Source organism: Carcharodon carcharias, chromosome 29 (genome assembly GCF_017639515.1).
Source record: "Carcharodon carcharias isolate sCarCar2 chromosome 29, sCarCar2.pri, whole genome shotgun sequence".
Classification (NCBI taxonomy): Eukaryota; Metazoa; Chordata; class Chondrichthyes; order Lamniformes; family Lamnidae; genus Carcharodon; species Carcharodon carcharias.
This window is the reverse complement of record NC_054495.1, coordinates 2,884,995-2,899,277: the sequence shown is the minus strand read 5'-3', so window position 1 is coordinate 2,899,277 and position 14,283 is coordinate 2,884,995. Positions and strand designations below refer to the sequence as shown.

Below are 14,283 nucleotides of genomic sequence, written 5' to 3'. Positions count from 1 at the left end.
CTTGTTCTGGACTCCACCCTCCCCCAACACCAACCTGAGAAAATAACTTCTCTCTATCGAGAATTCTTTCATATCAGTGAAAAAGTCCTGAATCCGATCACCCTCATAACTCAAAAGGAGACCAGAAAACAATCCTTGTAATTTAACTCTTTGTGTCCCAGTATAATTTTGCTGAATCAGCATAGTCACACAGTGCATGGAAGGATCCCATTCTTACTGTTAAATCTCTCGTTTCGCGGTCCGGGATACGAAAATTATTTAACCCAACTGTAGTTCTAAACCTACCTCAATTGTAAAACGTCTCACACCCTAAGATTTACACTCATGAACTGTACTTATTGAACTCTGAAACAACCCAGGGAACGGAACTGAGAAACACACACCTGCCCCTCATGTTCCCAAGGACGTATCCCCCAATTGTGATCATTAATGAATCTAGTGTTCGTGTTATTCTCTGATAGCAGAGCTCCTACAGCCTATAAAACAGCCCTGCTGTCTGCAGTCAGCCATCATGAAACCTGAAGCAATGATGAAGATCCTTCTGCTTGCCGTGTCACTGGGCTTTGCTGGTAAACGTGTCCAATTTCCTTTCTTTCACATGGCTATCTCGAGTTTCATCTCACTCTTTCTGCTCCTCCTCTTGAAGTCTTTCCCAGCCTCTCTCCTAATCGCTGTCTCTCCTTCTCTCTCTGTCTCTATCATTCTCTCTCTATGTCTTTCTCACTCTTTGTCTCCGTGTCTCTCACTCGCTGTCTCTCTGCCTCTCTCTCTTTCACTTGCTGTCTCTCCCTCTCACTCGCTGTCTCCCTCTGTCTCTCTCTCTCGCTCTCACACTGTCTCTCTCTCTCTCACTCTCTGTCTCTCTCACTCTCTCTATGTCTCTCTCACACTTTGTCTCTGTGTCTTTTCATTCGTTGTCTGCCCCCTCACTCCCTGTCTCTCTCTCTCTCTCTGTCACTTTCTCTGTCTCTCTCTCTCTCACACTCTCTGTCTCTCATTCTTTCTCTCTATGTCTCTCTCATTCTTTGTCTCTATGTCTATGCATTCGCTGTCTGTCCCTCTCACTCACTGTCTCTCTGTCTCTCTCGCTGTCTCTCTCTCCCTCTGCCTCTCCCTCTGTCTCTCTCTCTGTCTCTCCATCTGTCTCTCTGCTGTTTGTCTCTCAGCTTACTCCAGTGTTTAATGGTGATCTCGCTTCTATTGGTACCACAGCTGCTGCCCCTCGCGATGACGACAAGATTGTTGGTGGTTACGAGTGTGCGAGGCACTCAGTGCCCTGGATTGTCTCTCTCAACGTGGGAAGGCACATGTGTGGGGGATCTCTGATCCACCCCGAATGGGTGGTCTCCGCCGCTCACTGCTATCGGGGGCAAGTACCGCGGGCTCTGCGTGAAAAGAGGTTAAAAGGTCAAAGGGAGAGTTTACGCTTCGAACCGAGAGCTTGGTTCTTGAGTTTTGCAGGCTTCTCGATGAGGGTCCCAAGATTGTGTTTCCATCGTGTGGGGAAGGTTGGGATGACTGAAGCCATTGCCTTCGGTCTCCGTGACCAACTCCGTTCCCCAGTCATCGATTCCGCCCCCTTCCCCTCCCTGGTCACTATCTGACCAGACCATTCTCACCCTCATTGTCCAGTTAACCCTGAGCTGAGCATCCATCCCCCTATCATCTCCATCACCAAGACAGCCCATTTCCACCTCCGTAACATCACCCCACTCCGCAATTGCTTCAGCTTATCAACTGCTGAAACCCTCATCCACCTCAAGCTCGACTACTCCAGCACGCTGTAGGCCAGCCTCCGTGATCTTGAAGGCTGTTAGCGGGATGAGGGTGTACCAGCGGGTCGAGTGGAGTATAAAACAGTGGCACAGCGCAGTTGGGCCAAATGACCAGTTTCTGTAAATTCTGATTCAATGAAAGCGTTCTCAAAAAGACACACTGCACAATGGAATAACAATAGCTGAAATATAATGTGCGGAAGTGTGAGGTTCTTCACTTTGATAAGCAAATTTAGAAAAGTCAAATATCTTGAAACGTAGAAATGTTGATGTTGAAAGAGGCAAGATCCCACTGTTCAAGGAGCACAAAGAAAGCAAACAACATGTTGTCCTTTATTGCAAGGGGATTGAAGTACAGGAATAAACAGGACTTGCTGCAATTGTACAAGGCTTTGCGGAGACTGTATCCATAACACAGCGCCTAGTTTTGGTCCCCACAACCTCACTGCCCCATACCCAAGCTCATAGCAACTCCTGTTCCCTCATCAGCCTCTGTTGCTCGTTGACTAACGTTGGCTCCCAGTCTGCAACTCATTGACTCTAAAATTCTCATCTTTGCTTTCAAACCAATACATGATCACTTGCCCGCTCCGTACGTAACCCTCTCCATACCCTATAACCCTTCCTACCTCTGTAACATCCTCCTGTCCCTACAACCCTCCCTATTTCTGTAACCTCCTCCAGCCTCTACAACCCTCCCTATCTCTGTAACCTCCTCCAGCCCCTACAACCATCCCTATCTCTATAGCCTCCTCCAGCCCCTACAACCCTCCCTATTTCTGTAACCTCCTCCAGCCTCTACAACCCTCCCAATCTCTACAGAATCCTCCAGCCTCCAGAACCCTCCCTATCTCTGTAACCTCCTCCAGCCTCTACAACCCGCCCTATCTCTGTAACCTCCTCCAGCCCCTACAACCCTCCCTATCTCTATAGCCTCCTCCAGCCCCTACAACCCTCCCTGATTCTGTAACCTCCTCCAGCCTCTACAACCCTCCCTGCCTCTGTACACTGCTCCATTTGTGGCCTCTCGAGCAGCCTCAGATTTTGCTGGCTCCTGTGTGGGATTCAGGAATACAGGGGGAAAGAAAATAACTTTTTCTCTAAATAGTAGTGGGGTGGAATTATGAGACCCACACACAAATACCCCTCCACCCCGAAGACCTTCAGATGATAAACTGTTTGACGTATTGACACTTAATTGGGAGTTAAGCAACTGAGGGATATTCAGAAAGGGCAGTGAACTGGGACTTAACATTTACCATTGGCAACAAAAATGGAGGATGGGCCCAAGAGGCCTCTCTTCCTGTCTTCCCAAGTGGTCACGAGCCCTTATCATTGCCCTGTGGAAAACAGACTAGCATTCCCTTTACTGTCATTCCAAGCCCAGGAAGCTGACAGGGAACAGCCGAGTTAGCGCTGCGCGCCAATGGGCTGAAGCAAGTTGGCCACCGGTCAAGCACAGTCACGCTCTAAGCTGGTTCTCTATCTTATTCCTAGTGGTATCCAGGTGCGTCTGGGGGAGCACGACATCACGGCCAGAGAGGGCACCGAGCAATTCATTAGAGCCGCCAGAGTCATCAGACACCCCGGGTTTAACTACCGCACCCTGGACAACGACATCATGCTGATCAAACTGTCCAAACCTGCTGCACTCAACAGCAACGTGGGGACCATCGCCCTGCCGAGAAGCTGTGCCTCTACGGGGGAATATTGCCTGGTATCCGGCTGGGGAAACACCGAGTCCCACGGTAAGGGTCAGAGAGGGAGCTGACTCGACCAGAGTCTCTGCGAGTGCTCGCTGGGGGTGTGTGGGAGGGAGGTCAGGGTTTAGCAATGGGCCGGAAGATGAAGCTCTTACACTGAGCTGTACCGATAGCAATAATCCCACAGGGTCTTCAGTAAACAGGCCGACATTTATCAGCAAAGAACGTTCCTCACCTTGAATGCGGCCGGCGTCTCTTCCTGTTGATGTAGCGCAAACTCCCGTCTCTCTCGAGCGCCTCGTCCCTTCACCCGACCCATTACCCTGACACCCAGCGCATGTCGACCTCCAGCTAAATGCCGCAGCTGCTTGGCTGTGCACAGAATGATCCCACAAATAGCGCTGAGAGTCACGGCTGGTCGACCTGCTCTCAGTCGTGTTGGGGTGGTGTGGTGGGGTGGGTGTGGGGTGAGGTGAGGTGGGGTGGTGGGGTGGGTGTGGGGTGAGGTGAGGTGGGGTGGGGGTGGTGGGTGCTAATGATGTTCCAGCGAGGGCACCCTGCTCTCCCTCAACCATCCCACAGGTCCTTTCACATCCAGCCGAGCTCATGGCAGAAGGTCTCGGTTTAGAGCCTTGTGGAAGGTGCTGACCAGTCATAGTACGGTGCCCCTCCACCCCCGCCTCCTGAACCCTCCCCCTACCCAGCCCCCCGCCTCCTGCACGCTCACCCCCACCCACACCCAGCCCCCCCGCATCACCCTGAAATGTGAGCAGAGATTACGATGCATTGAGGGTTGGAAGCTGTGATGCTCTGACCCTGAGATAAGACTATGAAGCTTTCCCCTATGGATCTCAGGCAGCCGCTAAGTGTTGTGTCATCCAGTGCGAAGGCCTCTCTGCTTGGAACCGGGGGAACTTGGGTTTGAACCTTCACTCCAGAAACCTGAGCCCTCCTGGTGTCCGCACCAAGGGAGTGCTGCACACCCAGCGGTGCCGTCTTTTTCAGGCGAGACGCTTCCTCGCCCAGTCCCTCGCCTGGTCTTCTCAGGCTGGTGTGAAAGATGTCCCAGCCCCTACATTTTGGAGGAGAGGGAGGGAGCTGCGCCCTGTGACCTGGACCAATGGGCATCCCCCACCCCCCCAACCCCCACCCCCCACCACCACCACCAACACCGAAACAGATCTCCAAGTAATTATCTCTTTGCGGTTCGCGGGATCTTGCTGTGCACAAACCAGCTGCTCTGTCTCCTGCAATCCAAGACTTTGAAAAGTGCGTCACTGGCTGTGAGGTGTTGTGAGAAGGGCTGAGGTTGTTTTGGAAATGCGCGGTCATTCGTTGGAAGTGAGAATGTGCAGCATCGAATGTTTTGACCCCCACGTAGGTGTGGATAAGATCGCGCGCCCTCTAACCTCTAACCTTTGTTTTGATTTAGTGGTCAGCGGGGACCGGCTGCAGTGCCTGGATGCGCCTGTTCTCAGCAATGCCGCTTGTGAAGGTTCCTACCCTGGGTTGATCACCAACAACATGATGTGCGTCGGTTATCTGGGTGGCGGGATGGATTCTTGCCAGGTACGGGCCCTTGGACAATACGAGACAGCCCAGAGAGACCCCCCCCCCTCCCTATCACGGGGGGAGGGGAGCTGGGGTAAAGGCGGTAAGAGCGGGGCTCAACTGGATTGCTCCCTGCGAGAGCCAGCATGCACAGGATGGACCGAATGGGCCTCCCTCCTGAACCGTGTACTTAACGTCCTCCAGAACCTACAACCCTCTTTATCTCTGTAACCTCCACCAGCCTCTACAACCCTCCCTATATCTGTAACCTCCTCCAGTCCCTACAACACTGCCTATCTCTGTAAATTCCTCCAGCACCTACAGCCCTACCTATCACTGTAAACTTCTCCAACCCCTACAACCCTCCCTATCTCTGTAACCTCCTTCAGCCCCTAAAGCCCTCCCTATCTCTGCGAACCCCTCTAGACCTTACAACCCTCACTATCTCTTTTACCCCACTCCAGTCCGTACAACCCTCCCTATCCCTGTAACCTCCTCCAGCCCCTATAACCCTCCGAGATCTCTGTGCTCCTCCAATTCCAGCCTTGTAACCATTCCCCGATTCCCATCGCTCCACCATTGTGGCCGTGCCTTCAGTTGCCTGGGGCCTAAAGTTGTTGAATTCTGTCCCTAACCCTCTCCACCTCTCTCTGTCTCTCTCTTGTTCACGTGCTCTCTCTCTCTCCTCCTTTAAGACTCTCCAGCCTTTTTGACTGAGCTTTTGATCACCCATCCCTGATATTTCCTTTCGGGTCTCCATGTCAAATGTTGTCTGATTAACATAGCTGTGAAGATTCTTGGGGACGTTTTATTATGATACAGTCTCTATACAAAAGCAAGGTGAACCAGGGGGAAGATGTGCCACGTGAGGTTGGCCAATATTCGGTGTGGTTGAACGTTTGCGATGAGCACGTGGGTTTCGAACTCTCTTTAAGCGCTGACCTCACCATGCGGAGCTGCTGATGAATTTGATGTGCTCTTCTTCCACAGGGAGACTCCGGTGGTCCCGTCGTGTGTAATGGAGTGCTCCAGGGCATCGTGTCCTGGGGGTACGGCTGTGCGGACAGAGGCTACCCCGGAGTCTACACCAAGGTCTGCAATTACATGTCCTGGATCCAGGACACCATCGCCGCAAACTGAGCTCATCACTTGGTAGGGAAGAAACCTCCAATCTAATATGGTGCTGAACAATTCTCTGCTCCACGTCCTAGGCCTGACCTTTCTGTGCCAGCTCATGTAAAAAATCAATAAAATAAATTGCAAAAATACAACACACTTTGTCTTTTCCAGTCTGAGGAACGCTCACCCTCAATGTTCTCCCCTCCACTTGATCGCATCAACTTGGCTCCTGTTCGCTTGAGTTTACTAACCGAGTGGTTGAAGATGATCAAAGGATTCGATAGGGTCGATAGAGAGAAGCTATTTCCTCTGGTGGTGGGGGGGTGGTGGGAGGGGGAAAGAGTCCAGAACAAGGGGGCAGAACCTTAAAATTTGAGCCAGACCGTTCAGGGGGTGATGTCACTTCTTTACACAAAAATCTGGAACTCTTTCTGCCAGCCCCCGTCCCCCAAAACCCCATTCCTCCCGCCCTGCTCAAAGGCTCTGTGGGTGCTGGGTGCCACCAATCATAATGCGATTGAATGGCAAGGTGCGATAGTTGGATTCTGTCTATTGGAGATGGTCATTGCCTGACACTTGTGTGGCGTGAATGTTACTTGCCACTTGTCAGCTGAAGCCTAGATATTGTCCAGGTCTTGCAGCATTTGGACATGGGCTGCTTCAGTATCTGAGGAGTCGCGAATGGTGCTGAACATTGTGCAATCATCAGCGAACATCCCCACTTCAGACCTTTTGATGGAAGGAAGGTCATTGATGAAGCAGCTGAAGATGGTTGGGCCGAGGACACTACACTGGGGAACTGCTGCAGTGATGTCCTAGACCGCTGATGACCTACCTCCAACTACCACAACCATCTTCCTTTGTGCTCGGTATGATTCCAGCCAAGTGGTTATGGTACTGGGTTTGTAACCCTAAGATCAAGAGTTCAGGTCTCACAATGGTAAACTATGAAACAATGTAACTTCATCTGAAACAGATGGAAATGGGTTTGTACTCGAAAGAGTTACATGGACTCATTGAGCTGATTGGCCTCCTTCTGTGCTGTAATTACTTGATTGACCCTATATCACCATCTATAGTATGATTCCAACCAGTGGTGAGTTTTCCCCTTTATTCCCAACTGACTCCAGTTTTACTAGGACTCCTTGATGCTACACTCGGTCAAATGCTGCCTTGATGTCAAGGGCAGTCACTCTCACCTCACCTCAGCAATTCAGCTCTTTTGTCTGTCTTTTTGCCAAGGCTATAATGAGGTCAGAGTTTGAGTAACACTGGACTGCAAAGGGATTTGGGAGTCCTAGTCCTGGATTCTCTTAAGGTTAACTTGCAGCTTGAGTCGGTAATTAGGAAGGCAAATGTAATGTTGGCATTTATTTCGAGAGGACGAGAATATAAAAGCAGGGATGTGCTGCTGAGACTTTATAAGGCTCTGGTCAGACCACATTTAGAATATTGTGAGCAATTTTGGGCCCCATATCGCAGGAAGGATGTGCTGGCCCTGGAGACGGTCCAGAGGAGGTTTACAAGAATGATCCCAGGAATGAAAGGCTTAACATATGAGGAACGTTTGAGGACTCTGAGTCTATACTCAATGGAGTTTAGAAGGATGAGGGGGGATCTGATTGACAATTACAGAATACTGAAAGGCCTGGATAGAGTGGCATGGGGAAGATGTTTCCATTAGTAGTAGAGACTAGGACCCGAGGGCACAGCCTCAGAGTAAAGAGAAGACCTTTTAGACCAGAGATGTGGAGAAAATTATTTAGCCTGAGAGTGATGAATCTATGGAATTAATTGCCACAGAAGGCTGTGGAGGCCAGGTCATCGAGTGCATTTAAGACTGAGATAGATAGGTTCTTGATTAGTAAGGGGTACATAGGTTACGGGGAGAAAGCGTGAGAATGGGGTTGAGAATCTTATCAGTCATGACTGATTGGAGGAGCAGACTCGATGGGCTGAATGGCCTAATATCTGCTCCTATGTCTTATGGTCTTAAGGGTTCATGCCAGTGTTGTATGGGCCTATACTGCCTTGGGTTTAGCAGAATGAGATCTGAGCTCATTGGTGCACAGCAAATTTTCAGGGGGTGAGGCAGGGTCGATGCTGAGAGGCTGTTTGCCCTCCGCACACACACCCACCCCAGATCCCTGAAACCACACCACCGGCCGGAGAATCTCAAATTCGGGAGCGGGCACAGTCTCAGGATAAGTGGAATGAAATGAGTAGAAATTTCTTCAATTGGAGGGTTTGTGAACTTTGGAATTCTCTCCTCCCCTGAGAGCTGTGGATGCTCCGTCGTTGAGTCTATTCAACACTTGAGGTCGAGAGACTTTTGGACACTAGTGGAGAGGGTGGGAAAGAGGAACAGAGGGAGAAGATCAGCCCTGATCTGACTGAATGGGGAGCAGGCTTGAGGCACTTTGGGAGATGCTAAGGTCAAGAAAGGTGACATAAAAGTCCTTCAATCTTTCCTGCAGCCCCAATGCGTTTTGGTTAAAATGCTGGTTATAACTATTTACATGCAGTTAATATTCATATTCTATAGTCCACTGCTGTCCAGACCATTATCTTGGGCACTCACAATCGGCTGATCCCTTCCTAATGAGGCGAAACCTGATGTCCAGACAGCAGGTTGAGATGTACAATCCGACAAACACATCTCCTTCAACCTCAAAACTCAAGTTGCAGATTTGACTATTCATAAGCGCCCTTGGACCAGCCTCACAAATTTCATCCTCCCTCAATGTCCGGGGAAACAAAACTCTGTTGTATCCCGTGTCCTAACGGACACCAACTTCCCCTGTAACCCTCCCTCTCTCTGTAACCTCCTCCAGCCTCTATAACCTTCCATATCTCTGTAAACTCCTCCAGCCCCTAGAAGCCTCCCTATTTCTGTAACATCCTCGGGCCCGTACAACCCTCCTTATCTCTGTAACCACCACCGGCGCCTACAGCCCTCCCTATCTCTGTAATTGCTTCCAGATCCTAAAACCCTCTGAGATCTCTGCGCACCTCCAATTCTGGCCTCTTGACCAACCCCCAATTCCCATCGCTCCACCATTGGTGGCCGTGCCTTCAGCTGCCTGGGGCCCTAAGGTATTGAATTCACTCCCTAAATCTCTCCACTTCTCTCTGTCTCTCTCTTGTTCACGTGCGCCCTCTCTCTCTCCTCCTTTAAGATGCTCCAGCCTTTTTGATCGAGCTTTTGATCACCCATCCCTAATATTTCCTTTCCGGTCTCCATGTCAAATGCCGTCTGATTAACGTTGCTGTGAAGCTTCTTGGGGACGTTTTACAATGACACAGGCACTATATAAATGCAAGGTGAACCGGGGGGAAGCTGTGCCATGTGAGGTTGGTCAATATTCGGTGTGGTTGAATGTTTGCGGTGAGCACGCGGGTTTCGAACTCTCTTTAAGCGCTGACCTCACCATGCGGAGCTGCTGATGGATTTGATGTGCTGTTCTTCCACAGGGAGACTCCGGTGGTCCGGTCGTGTGTAATGGAGTTCTCCAGGGCATCGTGTCCTGGGGGTACCTCTGTGCAGACAGAGGCTACCCTGGAGTCTACACCAAGGTCTGCAATTACATGTCCTGGATCCAGGACACCATCGCTGCAAACTGAGGTCATCACTTGGCGGGGGTGGGCCCTCCGATCTAATATGGTGCTGAATAATTCTCTGCTCCGCGTCCTAGGCCTGACCTTTCTGTACCAGCTCATGGAAAGAATCAATAAAAAACATTGCAAAAATACACCACACTTTGTCTTTTCCAGTCTGAGGAACTCCCACCCTTAATGTTCTCCCCTCCCCTTGATCGCATCAACTTGGCTCCTGTTCGCTTGAGTTTACTAACCGAGCGGTTGAAGATGATCAAAGGATCGATAGAGAGAAACTATTTCCTCTGGTGGGGGGTGCGGAGGGTTTTGGGGGCGGTGGTGGTGGGAGGGGGGAAAGAGTCCAGAACAAGGGGGCAGAACGTTAAAATTAGTTCCAGAATGTTCAGGGGGTGATATCACTTCTTCACACAAAAATCTGGAACTCTCTCTCCCCGACCCTGTCCCCCAAAATCCCATTCCTCCCGCCCTGCTCCAAGGGCCTTTGGGTACTGGGTGCCAGAAATGGTAAAGCCATTGAACGGCGAGGGGAAATAGTTGGATTCCATCTATTGGAGATGGTCATTGCCTGGAACTCGTGTGTTGTAAATGTTACTTCCCACTTGTCAGCCCAAGGCTGGATATTGTCTAGGTCTTGCTGCATTTGGACATGGACTGCATCAGTATCTGAGGAGTCGTGAATGGTGCTGAACATTGTGCAATCATCAGCGAACATCCCCACTTCTGACTTTATGAGGAAGGAAGATCATTGATGAAGCAGCAGAAGATGGTTGGGCCGAGGACACTACCCTTGGGAGCTCCTGCAGTGATGTTCTGCAACTGAGATGACTGACCTCCAACGACCACATCCATCTTCCTTTGTGCTCGTTATGACTCCAACCAGTGGAGAGTTTTCCCCTTTATTCCCAACTGACTCCAGTTTTGCTGGGGCTCCTTGATGCCACACTCATTCAAATGCTGCCTTGATGTTAAGGGCAGTCACTCTCGCTTCACTTCAGGAGATCAGCTCTTTTGTCCGTGTTTGGACCAAGGCTCTTATGAGGTCAGAGGTTGAGTAACCCTGGCGGACCCAAGCTGAGCATCAGTGAGCAGGTAATAGCTGGTTGGGGTTTGTCCTGCTTTTAGAGTATAGGACATACCAGGGCAATTTTTCACATAGCCAGGTAGATGCCAGTGTTGTATGGGCCTATACTGCCTTGGATTTAGGAGAATGAGATCTGAGCTCTTTGACACACACAAAATTCACAGGTGGTTAAGCAGGGTCGATGCTGAGAGGCTGTTTCTCCTCTGCACCTCCCCCAACCCGTCCACCACCCCAGTTCCCTCAAACCACACCACCAGCCGGAGAATCTCAAATTTGCGAGCAGGCACAGTCTCAGCATAAGAGGACTGAGATGAGGAGAAATTTCTTCAATTGGAGGGTTGTGAAGCTTTGAAATTCTCTCACTCCCCCCGCCCCCTCAGGAGCTGTGGATGCTCAGTCGTTGAGTCTATTCAACACTTGAGGTCGATAGTATTTTGGAAACCAGGGGAGAGGGTGGGAAAGGGGAACTGAGGGAGAAGATCAGCCCTGATCTGACTGAATGGGGAAGCAGGCTTGAGGGGCTGAATGGCCTTTCCCTTTGCAAAGCACTTTGGGAGATGCTGAGGTCAAGAAAGGTGACATAAAAGTCCTTTCATCTTTCTTGCAGCCCCTATGCGTTTTGGTTAAAATGCTGGTTATAACTGTTTACATGCAGTTTATATTCATATTCAGTAGTCCACTGCTGTCCAGACCATTATCTGGGGCACTCACAATCGGCTGATCCCTTCCTACTGAGGCTAAACCTGATGCCCAGACAAAAGGTTGAGATGGACAATCCTACAAACACATGTCCTTCAACCTCAAAACTCAAGTTGCAGATTTGACTATTTATAAGCCCCCATGGACTGGCCTCCCTAATTCCATCCTCCCTCAATGTACAGGGAAACAAAACTCTGTTGGATCGCGTGTCCTAAGGGACACCAAGTTCCCCTATAACCCTACATCACTGTGCAAACTCCTCCAGCCCCTATAACCCTCCTTATCTCTGCAACTGCCTCCAGCCTCTAAAATCATCACTAACTATGTAACCTCCACCAGCCCCTACAACCCGCCCTATCTCTGTAACTTCCTCCAGCCCCTACAACCCTCCCTGTCTCTGTAACCCCCTCCAGCCCCTACAATCCTCCCTAAATCTGTAACCTCTTCCAGCTCCTAAAACCCTCCCTGTCTCTGTAACCCCTTCCAATCCCTACATCCCGCCCTCTCTCTGTAACCTCCTACATCCTTTTCAACCCTCCCTATCTCTGTAACCTCCTCCATCCCCTATAACCCTCCAAGGAATCTGCTCTCCTCCAATTCCATCCTATTGAACATCCCCTGATTCCCATCACTCCAACATTGACAGCTGTGCCTTCACCTGCCTTGGACGTCAACTCTGGAACTCCCTCCCTGAACCTCTCCTCCTCTCACTCTCTCTTTTTCTCTCCCCTGCTCTAGAGAGCCTCCTTAAAAACAGAACTCTTTGACCAAGCTTTTGATCACCTGTCCGTAAAGTCTTTTATGTGGCTCCAGGAGGAAAGACAGACATATTGAGTTAGGATACAGGTTTGACACCATCTCTTTGAATGGCGGAACCAGCCTGAGGCGCTGATTGGCCTCCTGCTGTTCCTGTATTCCTGATGATTTATTATGTGCGAATCTCAGTCCAAGGTTATAATATTCCACCAATATCTCACTGGATAGATTATGGGATTTGGAAAGCCAGTTAAGCATTTCGATTAGGGAGGAAGATTAATAATCAAATTCTATTATCTGTGACCTTTTATAAGCTCTATCTCAGCTTCCAAAAGCAGAGCCATAAAACAGCATTGGGAGAGAAAGGGGTAAAGGGATTCAGGTGATGGGCCTATGTTGTATCAATTGGACGTGAGTGGGGAAGCTGAATATGCATCCAGGAAAAATTATGTTGAGGAAAATGAAGTAGGATAACTCTGTCCTGGATAATGGGACTCAAATTCCCTGAATATGCATCCTCGGGGTCACACTCCTGTATCTGCAGGCCCTGGCCTGTGTGCTTTCTACTTCTTTGACAACACTTTAAAACTATCTCCAGCCACTTTGAAGAGGAAGACGATTGTCACACCTTTGGTTCCCTCCACGTGCTGCCTCAGACCTTTAGGTGGCTGCATCCCTTTAAATTTCCTCTAAAGGGATCAAAAAACCTGTCTTAATGCATTGGTCCCACATTCCTTAATCACCCCCCAAACCCACAACCTCTACCATCTAGAAGGACAAGGGCAGCAGATGCATGGAAATGACACCACCTGCAAGTCCCTTTCCAAGCCACTCACCATCCTGACTTGGAACTTTATCGGCTGCCCCTTCCCTGTCGCTGGGTCAAAATCCTGGAACTCTCTCCCTAAGAGCACTGTGGGTGTACCTACACCACAAGGACTGCAGCGGCTCAAGAAGGCGGCTCACCACCACCCTCTTATCACCGCTTTTTATTCATAACCTTGAAAGTTCCTCAAATACCTGTCAGACTCCCTCTTGAAATTATTTACGAGGGTATATCTTATGGAGAACATATTACTCGCCACTTCCCCACTGGTCAAAAAGTCACTCGGCACCTTGGCATCTTTAAATCAAGCTACCCTGTGCAGCAAGACGGCATAACTAGTTCTCCCAGCTAGGGGGTGTTATATGACATGACTCACACCTCTCCAATTTGGCTTTGACCAAGGGTGTATACTTCTTTCTCTAAGTTCCAAGCATTAAGAATTTGAAAACTAGGTTACAGGTCTCTTTGTCCTAGCAGACTGTGGAGGGAGGGGCCTGGCTTATGAAATGTTGATGGTCTTTATATAATTCCCTTTTAAGTTGGTCTCTGCAGCCCACAGGAGTCATTAGTGTCTCTTCAGAGATAACGAGATGCAAAGTGCTGCCAGACAGCTTCTATTGGTCAAGGGTCACAGCCCAACATAGCTTCAGTCATTTGAAAAGGTCATTGTCCAGTTTTAAAAGTTTAGGAAGTAATTACACGTAAAATATATATGTTTTATAAAATTATAGTGTGCGGTCTTAGCCCTATTACAAGACCGAAACCAGTTACAGGAAGACTTTCCTGCTTTTATATTAAAAACATTCGAGGCACTTTGTGTGCTGCACAGAGACATCTCCGATTTCCACTTTCCCTCTTGTAATAATGATGTACAGATCCAATAGGCAGTCGGTGACTCAGAGGAGTAAATCGTGGCTGGAATTGGCAGCTCAGTCCTACACAATCCAACGGTTACTCATCAGCAAACGCAGTGACCAGGTTTTGCCAAAGGTCATCGCTGTCTGAGCCAGCTATTTCTTATCAGAAGCTGCTCAACCCCTAACTTTCTAAGCTGCTCCTGGATTTCTGCACATTCGCGGACCGGCGTGCATGGGCAGATAGGCATTGGCGGCCATCTGGCGTGGTCCTGTTGCGTGGGCAGGAGGAGGCACAGTG

The 14,283-nt window shown here is 49.7% G+C and overlaps 1 protein-coding gene across 1 annotated transcript; it reads left to right on the top strand.

The window, feature by feature from the left end:
• The first annotated feature begins 526 nt into the window (after window positions 1–526).
• LOC121270965 (trypsin-like) lies at window positions 527–6,240 on the top strand. The gene is made up of 5 exons (XM_041176641.1): window positions 527–569; window positions 1,213–1,369; window positions 3,273–3,523; window positions 4,911–5,047; window positions 6,020–6,240. Exons 1-5 carry the CDS (start codon window positions 527–529, stop codon window positions 6,167–6,169), a joined length of 738 nt encoding a protein of 245 aa, XP_041032575.1. The 3' UTR covers window positions 6,170–6,240.
• The last annotated feature ends 8,043 nt before the right edge of the window (window positions 6,241–14,283 follow it).